General features: G+C 53.1%; 1 protein-coding gene across 4 annotated transcripts in view; it reads right to left on the bottom strand.

Moving 5' to 3' along the window:
* Positions 1–743: 743 nt before the first annotated feature.
* Positions 744–18,827, bottom strand: part of SMOC1 (SPARC related modular calcium binding 1) — a 135,146-nt gene continuing 117,062 nt past the window's right edge. For 2 of the 4 annotated variants that reach the window (XM_032482275.1, XM_032482277.1), the window contains exons 10-12: positions 17,276–17,381; positions 7,986–8,230; positions 744–2,841 (exon numbers count right to left, since the gene is read on the bottom strand). In XM_032482275.1, the coding sequence (XP_032338166.1) occupies positions 2,825–2,841; positions 7,986–8,230; positions 17,276–17,381 (368 nt within the window). In that variant the 3' untranslated portion in view covers positions 744–2,824. The remainder of the gene's footprint in view (positions 2,842–7,985; positions 8,231–17,275; positions 17,382–18,827) is intronic. The other 2 variants (XM_032482276.1, XM_032482278.1) reach the window with 1 other exon arrangement.

The following is an 18,827-nucleotide window of genomic DNA, read 5'->3' as shown; positions in this document are numbered from 1 at the left end:
CTGTGTGACCACATTCAAGGGCTGAGATCCTTTCCCGGAGAAACTTAGCTGAAGAAAGGCTTAGGGGAGAATTTTTCAAGGGCATTATCTTCTGTTCACCTGCCAAGGACAAGGAATCTGGAGGAGGCTCTGAGAGGCTGATGAGGAAGCCACCGCCAGGGTCAGCTGTGTGTGGAGAGAGAGGGACAAAGGGAGTCGATGCCAGCAACACCAGGAAAAATCAGGGCCACATCTCTGCTGCAGAGTCCACGCCGAAGGCCGCCAGCAACAAGAACCAGACCAGCAGGCTTGACCTGAATACGTGCCACACGGAACTGGGGCACAGACGGCGTGAACCCCACTGGGGGCCTGCTCCCTGTCTGCAGCTGCTTCCCAGCCTGGGCTCTTGTGATCCGGATGACGGCCAGTGTGCCCACGCCTGCCAGCCTGAAGCCACGGAATGGGCCACCCCCAACCCTGCCCCCAAAGCACCACCAGCCACATCCCAACCCTCCAGTGAGGGTCTGTGGGGGCAGCTGTGCCAAGGGCACCACCACTATAGGCGAGGACCCAGGGGATCGATGTCCTCACAGCAAAGCATGGCGTCACCTCATGGCCACTTCTGGGTTCGTCTCCAGTCCAGCACCTCGGACTTTCTACGATCAGAGTGAAGGGCACCCAGGGCCACAGAAAACCACCAAACTTTAAAGGAAATGAAACCTATCCATCAGAGAAGGCCACCCAAACAAAAAGGCAACAGCCACCAAGGTTTACTCATTTTTATTTTTTATAAAACAAGCTACAAATAGTCTCCGTCCCTCCTTACAAAGGAAACCACACAATACAGCCTACACACACGTGAAGGGAAGATGCCTGGGGCAGAGTCTGAGTTTCCACAAGGAGGCGCCTTCTCTGTGCTGACATGTTCCTTCCAGGCCAGACAAGGGGGCTGGGGTCTCCTGGAAGGGCCACCAGAGCCGGCACACCGAGCTTTCTGGTCCAGGCCCCCTTGGATGGGGGAGGGCTCCCTTTCCTCCTTAACATGCTGGGATGGTGCTTCCAGTCACTCTGAGACAACCTCTGGGACCTTCACCAGGACAGCAAGAACCTTCTCCAGCCAGAGGCTCCATCTGAGCATGTCCTGAGAAGGCCATGCCCCACGCGAGCGGGGCACCTCCCCCTGCCACCACCACAGCCTCCCCAGCAGGACCTAGAGTGGGTGGTGCTTGCATGCCAATTCCTCCCAGACCTGAAATGGGATGCACAGTCCGCCCAGGTGACACACTTACAGAAATCCTGGGATGTGATAGGAAATGCGGCCAGTTTTCCAAAAACAACCCACAGGGGCATCAGTCCTGTGTTACCCGCCCTCCCTCGCTGCCGCCATGGCTGCTTATGGGAAAGGGCACTACGTGTCACTTATTGCCCTCTGTCTGATGCCGGGCAAATGGGCACAGCCACCTGGGCAGAGGAAGGCGGCATCTGACCAGAAGGCTGGGCAGCCCACACTGGAATCCCAGTAAAACGTCTGTGGAAGGCTCAGCCTGGGTTTCCCTGGAGCTGGGTTCTGATCCTTGCACTTCTAGGGGAGGCAGAAGTGGGACGCCCAAGACGAGTTTTGCTCTGGAATTGGCCTCAAGCCTGGAAGCCCTTAAGAGCATTTAGGGAAAAAGGAAGAACCTCAGTACTGGGTTTTTTAAAAAAAGGTTGAGTTACCAACAAGGTGACCAACCCAGCTCCTCCCTCAGACTTACAAGGACCAGAGGATGGCAGGGGGGATCGAGGAGGGTGGAAGGGAAAGCCTGGAATGACTCTGGCACTGGGAGCTGTCTTGGGAAGCCTCACTCGTGGGTTTGCAGGAGCTGAAAAGCCTCCTGTGGGCACTGCCCTCAACCAGTGCAGGCCCTCTGTCCTCTTTCTTCTGCTGCTCAAATACTAAACATCTACTAAATGAAAGGCCCCACCGTGTGTCTTTCTTCTTTGCCTCTCCTCTCATGCTTTACATGGAGTAGATGCTAAATGTCAGTGGAAATATTTCAACTGTCTCTAATGCAAATCCTTTGAGGACAATTTGCTCAGTGGGTCCCTAGGATACTGTGCACCCACTGAGTCTGGCCCCCAGGGGTCTGGATGGCAGGAACACATGGGCATGGGAATGAGTGCCTGTGCTGGCCATGGGCCTCCTGTAGGGGCCACTCCCATCTGTCCCTCACCCAACCTCCCATGAGAAGGTCAACCACCAAGTGAATTGACAGCTCTGACAACTGGGGCATGAGGCAGTGCCCTCCTCTCACCAGAAAAGAACCAATGGCATCTGCACTATGATCACCAGGATCAGTCTCCAAACAGCCCCCAAGCTAGCTAGGGATGGCGTCTTTGATTCCAGAAAGCTGGACCATGTGTCCAGAGCCCTCACAACCCAGAGTGGGGAGAGGGAGGGGAATAAACAGACAGTAATGCCAACACTTGTACAAAAGAACTATACAATTTACATATATATTTATATACAGTATATAAATCTCTTCCTTCTCAATCCCAACGAGACCCTCCTCCCCCCCACAAAAAAACCCTACAAGTTGTCAGTAGCAGATCCAAAAACTTACAATAAAAGAGAGAATAAACAGTCTTTCTTCCCTTTCCTTTTCCCACTGTGGTATTAGATAGCGATGTTTAAAAATGAAACCCAAAAGAAAACACACAAATAAGAGTTATTAAAAGTGCAAACACGGTGGGCATCACTTATGTTACATGGAATGTGGCTGGGCCAGGGCAGCGTCGAAGGTTAGGTGTCTGATGGTCCATCATGCCTCTTGGTCTCTCCACCTGCCCTTTGGTTTTCTGTGCCTTAGACGAGGCGTCCTACTGAGAAGGGGAGGTACAAGCAAGAGGTTAGAGCTGGGTTTATGAGAACGCCAACTACACATACCAATTTCCTCCCCAGAGCAGTCTGTTCCACCTGCCGTTGGATATGGGGCTGGGCGGGACACAGGTGAGCTGGGCTTGCGGATAAGCCCATGTTTTACCAAGCCCATCTTTTTCTACCATGAGGCATCATCACAGTGGCGCCTGAAGCAAGTTGGGCATTCCAGAGAACTTGGCTTTGTCTAGTAAGCGCAGCTGGGGCTCCTGATGCCAGCCTTTCAGCCTGAGGCTGGGGTGGAAGTGGTAGGTGCTTTTTTATAGGTGGGGATGGTACGATCCTTGGAGAAATGACTCATCTTTCTCATGTGTCCTCAGCAAGATAATTGAACATAGGAGCCTAGGTGAATTGCCAATCCCACCGCTCCTGTCGCACCACCAAAGCTGCGTCAGAGGGACCAAGGAAGGGGCCCCAGAAAGAAGGCAACTCCTGAATGGTTTTGTGCCTGCTCGTTTCCCTGGGGGAGGATGCCAAGAGTGCCGCTTACAACAAAGGGGAATTTATGACGCTCGAGTGGCCTTGACCGAGAGAATTGGTAGGGCTCCTTCTATCCCTGGGCCCCTGTCCCCTGTCACCCCCTGAAGGAAGAGGGGACTTGGGGAAGAGCCAGAGGTTGTGTGGCCATGCTCCCTCTTCTGCCTGGATGAACCCACTGCTGGCCAACACCTTTAAACGAAGTCCCTTTTCCCTAAGGCCAGGGCCCCCCTTGTTAGCTGAGAGGGGCTTTGGTGAGGATGAACATTTGCATAACTGCCTTGGGTCCTGGCTCCCCAAGCTGCAGGATGTCAGGTGGAGGGACTCTAAGTGATCATCTAAGGAATCTAAGCCCCTTCACTTAACAAATCTGGAAACTGGGCTCAGAGCAGTTGACTGGCTTACCCAAGGTCCCAGGTCTACTCTGCTAACACCCCCTCCGCCCCATGGGGTGCTGATCAGTTTTGGAGGCTGTGCAGGTCTCCTAAGGGAGGAGCAGGGAGCTGGGAGGCAAGCACACAAGAGCTGGGCCAGCTCCGCGTGGAGTTATGCGATCTTGCGCGCACCCCTTAACGCCGCTGGGTTGGTCTATGGAACGGGAATTAGGCCGCGCTGCTTCTGCTCTGGTGCTCACAGGACTGCCTTGAGAAGGGACGGAGGAAGGGCTTGGAGGAGTATACAGTGCTGCTGGAATCCACACCCACCCTCAGCTCAAGTGCCCCCCAGGTGCGCTATCATTCCTTAAGAGCTGAGAAAAAAGACAGAACGTGGGTGGGGTGGAGCCCTGGGTAGATACTGGTATATCCAGTCTTACAGATGAGAAAATAAATTCGGAGAGAGACTGACAGGCTCCTGGCAGGCAGGAGGGAAGTGACAGAGCCAGGCGGCCAGCCTTCACCCGCTCCTAGCAGCTGCTCCTCGCAGTGGTGAGTGGAAAGATCCCCACAGACAGAGGGACCTCGGACTGTCCTGCCCACCTGGCTGAGACTCGGGACAGAAAACGTACAGTGGCCAGCTCTCTCCTTGAAGGCTTGCTGCGTTGCTGCGCGAATCCCGTTCCTTGTCATATCTCTGCATCCTCAGAGCAACTTTATGTGCAGTAGTAAAATGATCGCATTAACCCCGTTTTCTGAGGGTGAAACAGGCTTGGAGATGGCATAGTTTTATGTGGTGAAGCAAACTCAGGCCTGGCCGACTGCTCCTAGAACCATGCTTTTCACCACCAAGAGGGGCGGGGAGGGTAAAGGCCTGAGCCCAGGGCAGGCGCTGTCCTCGGGCAGCTAAGCTGGAACGTTGCCTTTTTCTTCAATGGAGGCACTCGTCTCCAGCCTGCCTGCCTCACAGGATGGTGACAATAATCCTGATGACTGTGCTGTATTAACTGGGAAGGACCGTTCAAGAGAGAGGCACGGTCCTCAGAACGCAGGGCAGAGAATTCAGCTCCCCGGTGAGGAGTCTAGTTGGTAAAAATGCCTATGTTCATGGGGCATTTCCAAAAAATTCATTCTCTCGGATCCCAGGCTACATTCACCCCCAAACTCCGTGTCTTCCCCTCACCTGACTTCTGCCCACCCCCGACTTGGCATGCAAGCCCCTCTCAGCCCACCAGAGGGCACCGCATGACACCGGATGACCGGCATTCGCTACCCAGGTGGCCTTTCTGTGGCTCCCCAGAGCGGAAGGACCCAGGGAAGCTGCCATCAGCCCCAGGGTATGTTCCTCTACTTCTCCTAATTTCTTTCATGCTCTCACCACAAACCAGGCCCTGGGCTAAGTTCTTCACAGGCACCAGCTGGGTAATCTTCACACCAGATCTCTGAGGCAGATACCATCATCTGCATTTACAGGGGAGGAAATTGAGGCTTGGAGAATTTGGGAACTTGCTCAGGATTAAAGGGCTAGTGAGTGCAGAGCTGGATGCCTTCTCCAGGTCCTGGACACCTGGTGCCTGGCAAAGCTTAGAGGAAAGCTAGGAAGCCTTCGTGAGCTTCCTGGACCCAAGGTCATCCCACTCAGCCTCCCCTTGGACGCTGTGCGCTGTGAGGACTTGAAACACCAGCGAGGGAAGGGGACCCAGGGCAGAGTCACTACAGAGCCCTGTGATTCCCACCCTACTGAGCCAGAAGTGCCCGTGGGTGGGCCTAGGGTCTAGGCTAACATTGGCTAGTCTCTTCCCAATACTGGCCCTCTCTCTGCCTGTGCTCCGAGAAATGGACACAGACTGCAAGTGCATCAAAGCAAAATGTCACTGCATAGGACAACCCCTCACCGTTCCTTCATCATTTGACAAGGATCTAATGCACTACTACTGCCAAGGATCACGCACTGTGCCTGAGGTTAGAAATTGAGAAGACAGAGTTCATGGCTTCAACAGAGAATCAGGAGGGTGAATTGCAATGCAGTATGGTAACTGCTTCTGACAGCGGCAATAATTTTATGAAGAAGAACAGTAATATTGAACTTCCACTGAGTTCCTGTAACGTCTCAGGCACTATGATAACTGCTTTGACTCATTGTCCCCTTGAATCAGCACAACAGCCCTATGAGGTAGATACTAGGGTATTTCCATCTTACAGATGGAGAGATTGAAACCTGGAGTGGTTGAGGACCATTTTGCCCAATGTACTTGGCCAAAAGAACCAGTCTGCAGCCGAGGCGGGGTTTGATCCATGACACTGCACTGTGTCCTGGGAACTCAGGGTAGTGGGAACACTAGATATCCTGTCTAGTGAGGATGCCCAGAGTGATGAAGTCACTCACCCAGGGTCACCAGGTTGAAGGGGGCAAGTCCTGAGATTGGGCAGCTTGTGGCAACTCAGCCATTTCCCAAGCTACCTTTTGGGTTTACACTGTCAACCAGGGGTTGGGACAAGGAAGAGTCCTTATGTCTCCTCCAAGGCAGTCTCAGCTTTTCCAAAGCTTCCATTTCAAATAAGCATCACTCAAAGTGGTACTTTCAGGTCAGACCCTTCCCCGGCACTTCAGACCCACTCATCCTTCAGGTGCAGCCAACTCGACGTGCCCAAGTCCTCCTCCTCGTCGTCTCCTCCACCCCCTACACCCCTGCTCTTCCTCCAGTGTCACCCCTCTTAGTGAATGGACCCATCCTCCATCCTCTCCCACTCAGGCACCAAGCCCTGCAGGTCTGCCCAGCTCAGACCCACCCACTCCACTGCATCCTCCTCTGTGTTTCTCTTAATTCAGGCCTCCATCACCTCCAACCCGGACAGTGCCACACCTCCTACGGAGTCCTCTGCCTCACTCATCGCCAGTCCATTTCCCACACTGCACCAGAATCATTTTTAAGCAAAACTGACACTATTGCTTCTCTGACTGAATCCCTTCAATGGCTTCCCACTGCCCTTATAAAGTTGAAACTCTCTCACCTTGCCTCCTGCAGCGTCCCCTCTCCTCCCATCCTCAACATGCATCTCAGTCACATGGACATTTTTCAGCTCCTCTAAGATGCTGCTCCCTCCCCTCTGCAGCGTCCTCTTCATTTGCCTCAGCTCAGAGCTCTCTTCCCTCCCCTGACCTCTCTGCTTGGCCACCGCCTGCTCATTGCTCAGGTATCCGTGTAGAGCAGGGGTGACAAACTTATCCATCAAGGACTAGATAGTAAGGAGTTTAGCTCTGTGGGCCATGTACAGTGTACAACAGTCCCTTTTGTATATACTCCTTTTTTGAAAATTATATCCCTTTAAAAATAGAAAAATCATTCTTAGCTCACAGGCTGTACAGAAACAGGCTGTGGACTAGCTTGGGCCCCTGGGCCATGGTCTGTGGACCCCCTGTTTAAGCATCGCGTCCTTCCTGAAGTCTTCCAAGGCCGTCTGCCCCCGAGCTGACGTACGCGCCCTACACATGTTCCTACAATACTCTGCACCTACTCCACTGTGACAGAGATCATTGGGTGTCCCCAGAATCCATGCTCTCCTCCTCTTCCTGGGCTCCCAGCCTTCCTCACTGCGGGGTGTGGTCAAGTGACTGAGCTCCAGCCAGTGAAATACGAGAGGTGATGCGTGTCACTTCCAGGACGGGCCCATAAACCCTGCCCCACATGCACTGCTTCAGGTTTTACCCCGTCTGGTGGACTGGGAAGGGAGATGACCCGCAGGGTGACTTTGGAAGCCACATAATGAAGCTGGCAGAGACATTCTCAGCCTAGATCTCAGAGTGACTGCATATAGAGCAAGCCCCCCTCCTATTCCTTCCCTTACACACACACACACCCCGCACCAAACACCAGGACCTGGAATCAGGGGGAACTATTACATGGGCAAGATGAAAAAATTCCCACTGTGTTGAACCATTACATGAGTGGCTCTACTTGTCACTGCAGCCTGGCCTATCCTAATACACTCTCATTGCACTTACCACAATGTATGCAAATACGTCAGTATCCGTCCTCTCAGTAGACGGGGAAGGGAGGGATAGGGACCTTATCCATCAATTCCTCCAGGTGTCAGGCGTCTAGCACGAAGCATAACGCACTCCCAGGAAACAGCTGAATAAACGAGCACCTAGGATCTCACCTGCTGGGGGGAGCCCTTGGTCCCTGGGCCTGGGAGGGACAAGTCCCGCCAGGCCAGGAGCACAGGTGCGCACTCACCTTCTTTGCTGACGCCCAGGCAGCCCTTCAGCTCGGGCAGCGAGATGACCTTGTCCTTGTTCAGGTCGCAGTAGTCGGTGAAGCGCCGGGCGCACTTCTTGGGCTTGGCTTTCTTCTTCACGTAGCGCTTGAAGGGCTTCATCTCCCGCTTGTTGATGTCGCTGCTGCTGTTGCTGTCCAGCTGGCTGAAGTACCAGTGCACCACCCGCTCCTCCAGCGTGTGGCTGGGGTCCGGCTCCGAGAACCTGGGCCATGGGCAGACACCCCCACCCCAGAGCACACCACTCAGGCTCCTGCAGGAACCATCAGCCCCACCGCAGTTCTCCCCCCGCATGGTCAGATGCCAGGGTACTGCTGGCAGCCAGGTAGAACCGGCTCCTCCAAGCCAAAGGCCCCCCAGCCCTGCTCTGCTTGCAGCAGAATCAAGCCATCCTTTCCAACTTGAGCCTCAAGACTGGACAATTCATTTCTCAGGGTGGGGGGTCCAAGTGGGTGAGGCTGCCACACCCTCTAGCGTAGCCAGGAAAGTTCTCGTACAAGATGGGTGCTCAAGACATATTGGCTGGATGTCATTGACCTGAGAAAACCACAAGAATCCAAACTGTCCTTCTCCCAGCCTCATGCTGCTGCCAGACAAGCTGCTCACCACCCATGAGTGTGACACCCAAATGGGAGAGGGTGCTCTGAGCCTGCACCACACACCCAGCGCCAGGCCAGGGCTTGGAGAGCTTCCAAAGCAGGAGGCAGAACCCCTGGCTTCAAAGTGCTCACTGTCTTGGCAAGACAGAGCCCAAAATGTGAAACCGGGCAGCAACAATTCCATGTGAAGTGTGAGGTTCCCATGGGCCGTCCCTGTCGGGAACCAAGTCCAGCAGGAATTGAGAGAAGAAGGCAACTGAGACGGACAAAAACAGAGGTTCTATAACTGGCGAGTCCAGCCCTACTAAGGGTGAGTCTCTCCACACACAGCTTTCAAGACAGGAGGTCTGAGGTGGACCCAGGAAGCCACGTGTTAACTGAACCCCCGGGGGATTCTGCCGAGAAGCACTGGACTGGAATAACCAAGAAAGCTTCCTGGTGTTGAGACGCATGGTGGTGACTGTGTCTAGCAGCCCATGTGCGCCTGGTGACCACAAGGTGACAAGAGCAATGTCTTCTTATGTAACATGGACAAGAGCTCCCCGTCCATTTTATTTCCTCATGCCTCATTTTCTCCCCAAAAGGATTCAGAGTGCTAGCTAATATTTAAAACTTTTAAAGCCAGTGATGGGTCTGTTCCGGAGTGGGTGACTGGGGTCTCTGACCAGGAGGACAGAGCCACAGGAGTCCCATGGCTCCTGATCCCGGGGCTTGGCACTGCGTGAATGGGTCCAGGCCCTTGTGTTTAAAGTCCTGGGTAACTTTCTCTTGGCTAGGGGTCTGGGCTGAGGTTGAGAGGCCCATACATTCAAATACCTAGTCTGCAAGGCACTGGGACAGACCACATGACCACCGTGGGCTAGAAGCGGGAACAGAGGGGCTCACTGTCTCACAGGGATCCTAGACCCGGGGTTCAAGGCCTGCTGACATATTCTGAAGCTGTACCAGGCAAGAAAAATATTCAAGGCACTTGCCAATGCCCTGGGGGTTCCTCTCTGGAGTTTGCCGAGTTTTCCAGGAGGGAGGGAACCATCCCTGACACCTCCCTTATGAATAAGCAGGCAGACTCCCTCCCCTCCCCACCCCCAAGTGATCTCACCGTTTAGGGAAAAAGAAGTTTCATTACCAAAAAAAGTCAGGCATCCCTGCTAAATGCCCATTCCTATTTAAGTGGATTGCAATCTTGGGCAGGCCCCCCGGGCACCCTGGACCAGTCCCAAGAGAGCACAGTGAGTGGATCTGCCAGCACGACCTCATCCTGACAGGTCTGGTGCAGGGAGTACTTGGGAAAGGTGTGAGGGACCGTCTGCCTCGAGCTCTTTGGGAATCCGTCATAGAAGCCAGGCTTGGAAGGGCTTTCACACAGGCAGAGCTCAGATGTTTGTCTCTGCCGGTACATGGTATTCTGGTGGTTTTAAGCTTCCTCTATTTTCCCTGCAACACTCACTCTCGAGCCTGCAGGGTACCCCAGGCAGGCAGCAGAAAACTCGCCATCAGGATGCTGGTGGGGAAGGAGGGAGGTGGCCAGCTCCCTCTCAGAGCACCCGCCTGCCTCTGCCTCCCCCTAAACGCGAGGGAGGACCCAGACTGTGGAGGGGCCCCAGGGGAGGCACTCCAGCTGGTCCCGTCCAGGCTTTCTAAGACAGCCAGGGGAGGGGGTCAGCGGCTTTCCCTCTCAGCCCCTCCCAGGAGGGGGCCCCCCAAGAGCCCCAGGCAAAGGCAGCTCTTCCTTTAACCTTTAGGCTTAGCATAGCGTAATGTCTACCTAGAGGCTGGAATAATAAAGCCTCAGTCGCTGAGACGGGAAGGGATGAGGTCATCCCACCCAGACGCCCTGCCAGGAGAGGCTGGCTGCCTCCAACACATGTTCCTGGGGCTCCCGTCCGTCCAGTTCTCAGTGACTCGTGGATGGAGCTCCCTGCACCTTCCTCGGGGCTAGTCTGCAGCAAGAAGCAGGTTTTCCACCCACTTACAGCCTCTAAGACGTTCCTTTCGTGCCAGAGAGTGACTGTCATTTGGCTCCTGCTCCCTTTTGCCTCCCACCCCTGAATCCGGTGTCTGGATAACCACATTCCTGCCCTCTTCACTCCCCACAGGACCTCGCAGCCCAGAGCAGCCACGACTTCTGACCGTTAGAACCCTGCACACACCCCAGCCCCCATCAGACTCCTGACCCAGCCGAGGACACGTCCCCAGGAGAGGTCTTTCGAGGCCCCTCCAAGCAGTGCCTCTGGTTCCCTATAACACTGCCAAGTCCCACAGCCTGCTCTGTGGAGCCTCAGGGTCCTGCCTCTTCCCCGCTTCTCCCCAGCTGGTGTTAAGGCTCTCTGCTTCGGAACTCCTTTGACATCCAGAATCCCAGGCGGCCCCCTCCCCATTATTTGAGGAGAGAGCCCGGCTCTGTGTGTGTAGCTGAGCAGTGCTAGGGCCCTACTTTGGAATCCAACACTTCATCTAGGCCAAGCTCCAAGTGCATTTAGGCAAGAATTTCTTAGCTTTGGGAGATCAAGGACCCTTCAAGAACCCAAACAAAGCCAGAGTCCTCCTCTCTCAAACGCGCAGGCACCCAGAGCTCTGCAGATTTTAGGGGTTTAATGGACTCCTAAACCTCATCCAAGGTCATGGGCTCAAGAAAAGAATCTTTGTCTAGAGGGAAGGAGACTCCAGCCGTGGCTCCAGAAGAATGTTTAAGTATGAACCTTCTGGAAGAAGATGGAATGAGACAAAAGACAGTAACAGGGGGGTGGGGGTGGGGGGTTGGGGCTAGTTTTCATGTTTCCAACAAGCATAATAGAAAAAAGAAGACTACTGAAGGTATCTGGTTCCAAACTCTGAAAGTAAGGTTTCTGGCTTCACAACAGCCTTATGTCCCAAACCTACCACGCTTCATACAAGAACTAGTGAAGACTGAGCTCAATCAGGAGTCCTGATTTAGCCAAACCAGCAGGGGGCACGTGCTGGATGAGGGGGTGGGCAGGAGGGCCTCCCCCAGAGTTTCCAGGAATCTCTCCAGCAGTCTTTGCTGGAGTCCCTTCCATCATAGCTAGACTCCCCACAATTTACTCCTGACCTCAAAGCCACACCCCACTGGTCCCTCCAGCTCCTGCAGCTTTTTAGAAGTAGCCTTTAAAAACACTGGCAACTTGCACACCCAGTTCTAGGGTTACACTGGCATCAGACTTCTAACCTCTGTCTCATGCATGCACACAGAAACCCCATTGGGCTCAGGACCGCTAGAATTCAAAGCTGCTCATCAGGCAAGGGCTGGGGACCCTACGTTAGAGAGTGTCATGGTTCTTTAAGATCACTTAGCAGCGATTCCCAGGCCTCTGCTGTGGGCCTGCCTGCACGTGGAGTTCCATTTCTACTGAAGGAGCTCCTTGGGTGTGTAGAGTTTCCTCAGATATGGTGTGGAGGGACACAGGAAAATGGTGGTGTCAGCCCTGCCTTTGGGATGTTTTGGTGGCAGCCCCATTGACTCCTGCCTCCAGGGATAAGGAAAACCAGTAGAGCCAGGTCCCTCCCTGGACTGGCCCCACCGAGTCTTCTCCCGAATTTAGAGGTGGCAGGTGCCGCCCTTTGCCTGCAGCCCTCTCCGTTTTGCTTCTGCAGCCTCAGCCCGCCAGGCCTTGGCTGCAATGCACGGCTGGAAAGCCAGCCCCATTTAACCACCAGGAAACTGGCTCTGGCCAAGATCTTGGGCCCAATTCTGCTGTCCCAAGCAGTTTTAAACAAGGTGAGGTGGGATGGCCTGGAGGCACTAGCCAAGCCAAGCAGACCAGCTAAGCCCCATCTGGAGCCGGGTCCAGGCCCCACCAGCTGTGCGGGCGGGTGGGGCTGGGAAATGCCAAGTCAGCCACATTCCAGCCTCTTCCTTGCAAGACCATCAACAAGGAACCGCAATGGGCAGGAAGGAGGAAGCCACAGTGCAAACGGTCTCTGTTTGCGGGCCATGGGAGGGGCCAGGAGGCTCACACAGCCCATCCCACCTCCCCTCAAAGTTGACTTTTTCTAGGGCGGGTTGGATAAAGGCGAGGGTTCCCCTCCTCTAGAAGACTCTGCCAGCTAGGACCTCAGAACTCTTCCATTGAGACTGATAAATTCTGATAGGTGCCATGGAGGGGCTCATCTCCGGTGGTGGGAGGGGAAGGTGTCTGCCTCCTGAAGCCTGAGTGGGAAGGCCCAAGAGCATAATTCAATCACCGGGCAAAACTTCACTGAGACCAGCTACCATCTAATGATACTTGCAGACCACCCTCTCCCAGGCACTAGCCACAGATGTTTCCATGGATACCCCATTCTACTTTGCCTATTTTTAGATTTGGGGGGCCCTGCTATTCCCCCTAAATTGGAATAGAAAGGGAAGTAAATGTCTCCTCTTCTACTCCCTACATCTAACAAGTCTTCAAATCCTGTTGATTTCATTACTTAAGCTTTTAAATGTCATCCCTTCCCCAAGACCTGTAGTTCACACTCTAATCGCCTTTCACTCCGACCATCGCTGTAACCTTCCTGACCCATCTTGCTCCCTTCCCGTCTGGCTTCCATAGGAATGCCCATCCTATCACGTGGCTCCCCACTGCCCTCTTTGGCATGAATCACAAGGTCCACCACGATCTGGGCTCTGCCCAGCTCTACAGCCTCATCTCCTGCCTGCCCACAGCCTGCCTCCCAAGCTTAAACCTTACTTCTCACAATTCCTTCCACAGACCCTATCTCATTCATACCTCACTACCTGTAGGTCCCCTCTACTGGGATGTCCTTACTCCTGGTCCATCTGGGTTGGTGCATTTTCCTATTTGTAAGTGAAGATGTGGCTTAAATGTCACCTCCTATGGAAAGCCTCCTCTCACATGCCCTCTCCCCTGAGTCCCTGCAGGACTTTATCTGCCTCTATTGTCACATTGGATTTATAGTACAATCACGTGATTCTTAGATCTTCTTCTCCCAGGAGCTCCTCCAGGCCTTCATCCCTGATGTCCCCAGAACCCAGAACAGAGCTCATGCCAGAGGTGGGTGGAGACATAAGAGTTTGTGCAAAGCCAAAATCTCCATGCCTGATAGGTGTTAGTTCAGGCTAATACACTCTCTTTTCTGTTCTGCCCAAACATCCCCTCTGTCCCTTCTTCCCACTGTCCCCAAGTGGGACTGTTTCCCACTGGCCCCAGCTGATGCCCAGCTTTAATGGCCAGACCCTGAGAGGATGCTGGGATCAGCTGTGGCTTCCTTGACCCTGTGTCTGCAACCCCAACTCTGCCAGAATTCAGAGCCAGTGCCCAAACCCAGGATCCCAGGAAGCCTGGATTTGCTGATTCTCCTCCCAGCCCTGCTGCACATGTGCTGCCCTGGGCCCTTGCTCTCCATCACAGGAGGCTGCCTGCCCAGGGGCTGTCCACACGGTGCCCCGAGGCCCTTGGGCCCAGCCAGGGTGCTGGGAGGCCCTGGTGACAAGGAAATGCCACGGTGAACTTGACAGCTAGATTTGGCCTCATAACTAGTCTTGAAGTAGTTGGTGGACCCTCTGAAATGTGCCAAGATAAAGAGGCCTCATCAAGACATCCTTCTCTATATCTGACAGGGATTCATCCATCTACCCACCCATCCTTCTGGCTGGTTATTCATTTCACAGACATTTACTCAGCACTTACTATGTGCCAGGCACTGTTCTGAGTTGTAGGAACACAGTAGGGAAGAAGGCAGAAAATGCCCCCTCTCTCGTTTAATTTAAATTTCCATCAGGTGGGGTGATAAAAAGGCTATAAATAAACAAACCAGCAAAAAAAAAAAAACAACCCCACAAAAAACAAAAAACATCAGATAGTGATCACTGCCGGGCTGAGAATTAAAAAGAGGTGTCCTGATAGAGGGTGACTGGGCTGTTCCTTTAGAGTGGATGGTTAGTGAGAAGGTGACATTGAAATGGAGCAGCTGGGCCAGTCGCAGGAAGATGGGGGACTCACACCCCAGGCTGAAGGAGCAGCCAGCATGGAGGCCCTGGAGCAGGCAAGAGTCTGGCCTGTTTGAGGACTTGAGAAGGACCAGTGGCTGGAACATAATGATGGGAGGGAGAGGAATATGAGAGGAGGGTGAGAGCCAGCGAGACCATCCTGCAGGGCCAGCTCACATCAGCGTTTGGGCTTATTCTAAATTTAGCAGGAAGATCTGGGAGGGATTTAAGCTCAGAAAAATTGGTAAGCCAGGCCAGCCCCCTCCCTGTAGAACTGCTTCTCATTCTCCCTCCCCGCAGGCCCACCCCAACTCCCTTGATTTCTAAACTATTTCTTGGTTCACTTTGTCTGTCTTTTGATTACAAGTCTAGCTTCCAGGTAACACAATTGCTAAATGCAGTTCAAACCTTCCGTGCGCATCAAAACCAAACATAGTCAAGCTAATATGAGCTTAAAATGAAAAACATGTTTAGGAAAAGAACATTAAGAAGATTTTTTTCCCAACTCTATTTTATACCTAAAAGAAAGGTTTTCTTGGGGAAACAAAAAACAAACAAACAAAAAACCCTTCCCTAAGGACATACTTGGATTAAAAGCGTTTATAAACTCCTTATATTTTTATTTTCTGTAGAAATCTCTTCAGCCTGCAATTCGAGGGCAAGGCTTCCATCCTAACATGCCCTAGCAGAAGGGCCGACCTGTGCTCTTGTCCCCACTGGCCCAGGACCCAGCTCCCGCAGAAGCAAATGGGATGGAAGGCGATGTCTTGTCTCCTTAGGACCCAAGTACAAGCACCAGGCCAGCACCCTGGGGCGCTGTGTGTGGGAAGCACGAGACGTGGGATTTTTAAGGCCATGCCCCCTTCTCTTTTCTTTTTTCCCTCTCTTCTAAAAAACATAAATAGCTCATACCCAATTTGTATGCAACAACAGGTATGTTTTCACATTCCAAGCATAAATAACATAAAGGCGTATAATACTGAATATGCCTTTTCATCATTTCCCATCCTCCCTTCCTGGAGACTGGGACACAGCCCTCTCTATTTTAGACTCCCAGTTGCTGAGCACCATGGGCTGCCCGCTGCCGCTGCCTCTGTCAGACCCTGTCTCCATCTTCTCAGACTTACTGCTGTGCTCCTCCCAGGGGATGCCTGGCCCCATCCACGGGGTGAGCAAAACCAGAGCAGGGCCAGAAACCAGCCTCAGAGCTCACAGGACCATGAGGGTGCTGAAAGCAAGCTCCCAGCAAGCAGTTTCCAAGACTGGCAAGTCGCGAGGCAACCACTGTACTCACTCTGATGTGACGTTAAAGTGGGTCTTCAGGATGGCTGTCTTCGTCTGCCTCGGGACGCAGAAGCACTGACAGCTGTGCTAGGAGTCCTGGTTCCCACCCTAGATACACACCCTGTGGTCCTGCTGACCAGCACTGAGGCAGTCATCCTGGGGCCCTTCCTGTCATTGGGCCCCACTCCTTGCCTGTTGAGACCTCTGCCTCTGAGAAGATGTGGGGGGACTAGCCCTCCCTCTTGGTGAGCCTCGTGAGCCCATCCCTGCCAAGCACATGGTTCTTCCTCTGCTGCTGCAGGAGCCTGAACTCGCCCCCACCCACTGCTGTGCCTCCTCCTCTGGCTTCATAATGGGAAGCACGTCTCACAGGCCCTTTGAGATCTGGTTCCTGCCTGCCTGCCTCTTCTGTCTCATCTACTACCACTGTCATCTCCTCCACCGCCTCCGCTTCCATCCACCCCAGCCCAGCCATAGAGAACTACGGATGTGCACTTTCTTGGGATCACAATATTCTTTCCTTTTTCCTGGAATGGCTTTCCTTCTTTTACTGGCTAAGTCCTACCTGTCCTTCAAAAATCACCTCCTCTGAGAAGCCTTCCCTGACTCTTCCAGACTGAGTTAGCAAACTCTGCTCTGTTCTTCCACCTCTGTTCAAGCACTTACCACACAGTTTGTGTAAGTGATTGAACAGAGCACAGTTCTTTGGAGGCAGGGGCACACCTCACACCCCTGGATTTCCAGTCCTTAGCCCAGTGCTTGGTGTGCCATGCATGTTCAATAGGTCTGAGCGGTGGACAGATGAATACATGCACGCTCCAGCCAACTGACCCAATGGGCCAAAATTAGTGAATGTTGGTGATGCTGGTCACTGGGGAGCGTGTGCATTTCAGTCTCATGTCAGGACTGCCTTGGTCAGCATACTCTCCTGAACTAAGTTGGATTTGGCTATGGTAGTGTCCAATCCCGCTGCCCAGAGTCCCTTGGGATTCTCAGGAAGCCAAAATGACACGTGGCTCCTTGCCTTCTCAGGAGAGTAGGAAACCACCAAATGCTCTGGACTCCCTCCCTGCGGTCCCAGTCCCCACTGTATGACCATCCCCCTTCCTGCCATTCAGGACTCTCACTCCAATGCATCCACTTCTGAGATTAAAATGCTAGAAGTCTCCAGACACCCCTGGAGTTGCCTATAATCAGGTAAATAGAAGGTAGAGAAAAGCAACTCCCAAAGACTAGAAAGGGGAGAAAGGCAATGAGATTTCTGGTGGAAGGTGGGACAAAGCCATAGCTACAGGGTTTCAGGAAGAGGACTGACTTCCAGCCCTTGCCCTAGGCAACCCCTCCTCACTCTCCCTGCAGCATCTGAAATGTCAGGGGCCCCACAGTCCCTGCCGGGCCGGAGTCCTGCTCACATTCTCACCTCCCACCTCCGGTGGGCGCTGCTGAGTTAATGGCCTGCACCATGTCAGTGGTGAGGGCATCCAGTAGGCTTGTGATAAACTCCATTTTCTTCCCTTCTGGACAGCCTGAAAGGTAGAGGGAGATTTGAAGGCAGACGCCAGATAAATAATCAAGTAAACAGCTTCTTCCATTACCACCATTTTCCAAACCTCTCCAAGTCCGTTTTGTCCAGCCAAATCCACTTTGGGAATTGTCCACAGCTCAGCTGATTCTCATAAACCTCCACAGTTCCTCTTCCCACAGCCCACAAGGGTCCATCAGACCAAATGGATAATAATGCTTTCAGTACTCTTCCATTCCACACATTTTTGCTGAATATCAACTCAGGCACTATGTCAACATTAGGGAAGTAATACACAGGGTTCTTATCCTCATGAAGCACACTGTCTACCAGGGAACTCAAACTACTTCTGGTATCATATGACCAGGTGACTCTAGAGGCAAGGACCAGGTGCTGCGGGGCCACAAGGAATGGAGAGAACGTCAATGGTCACAGTTGACTCTAGGAGACCTACCAGTTTACCCATCCAAGAACCTCCTCCTGTTTTCACATCGCTCCTTAGCCAGCTCAGATTATAATCATCAAGCCTCCCTTACATGTACTCTCAAGTCCTTTGTTTCTCTAGACCTCACTGCACTGTTCCAGCAAAACCGCAGCACAGCTGAACCTTCTCACAGATGTGCAGTCTCCAAGTCTGCACCCCACAGCTGCGTACTGCTGGTGTGAAAACACCAGCACACAGCTGGAGAGAAGGGCCTTCCTGTAAATTCATGGTTCCACGCGGGTCCTAGCACTACCTACAACCCTCCTCTCGGCAGCAACTATCTCATTCCCTTCTCTCTGCAGATACTCCAGGTCTCTGGTTAAACGCTATCTTCTCAGAGAAGCCACAGACTCTCTCTGCCCTCCTCCCAGCATCTCGCTCTTTCCCTCTGGAGTACCTGTTCCCACAATTTATCTATGTTTGTTTTTGTTTATTTGTATGCTATCTGTCTCCCCAACTCAGTAAGCCTCATGTCGATTCTGATCACTAGATTATACCCAGTGCCTGGCACGTAGTGGAATCTCAATCCACATTTGTTGAAGGGATGGCTAGAAGGAGGCAGCCTGATCTCTCCAACTCCGTTCTCATGACAGAGTGATTTCAACAAACCTCACTTGGAAACCCCCTGACTTTCAGGAGCCTCTGTTTTCAGTTCTCATTTAGAGCCTGGATGGGGAATGGTGGGCCCAGCTCCCACCAGCACTGACCTGCATTTGTGCAGATTAAGACTACAGTTGTTCCAAGACATCAGTATTTAGTAATCTTATTGCAACTTACTGGCAAGAGAACACTGTAAGTAAGGGAAGCCCAGCACAGCAGCCCTTCGGAGGTCCTGGCCCCCTGCCTGTGCGTCTTGTGTCATACCCCAATGACAGTTCTGGGCCATCAGGGATCATTGCAAAGGTACTCTACAGGGCTGGTGACAGACATTGCCATGTCCCTCAGGACAGCCCCTCCCTGGGAGCT

Source organism: Camelus ferus, chromosome 6 (genome assembly GCF_009834535.1).
Source record: "Camelus ferus isolate YT-003-E chromosome 6, BCGSAC_Cfer_1.0, whole genome shotgun sequence".
NCBI lineage: Eukaryota > Metazoa > Chordata > Mammalia > Artiodactyla > Camelidae > Camelus > Camelus ferus.
Note: the sequence above shows the minus strand (reverse complement) of the source record. Positions and strands in the feature narration are given on the sequence as shown.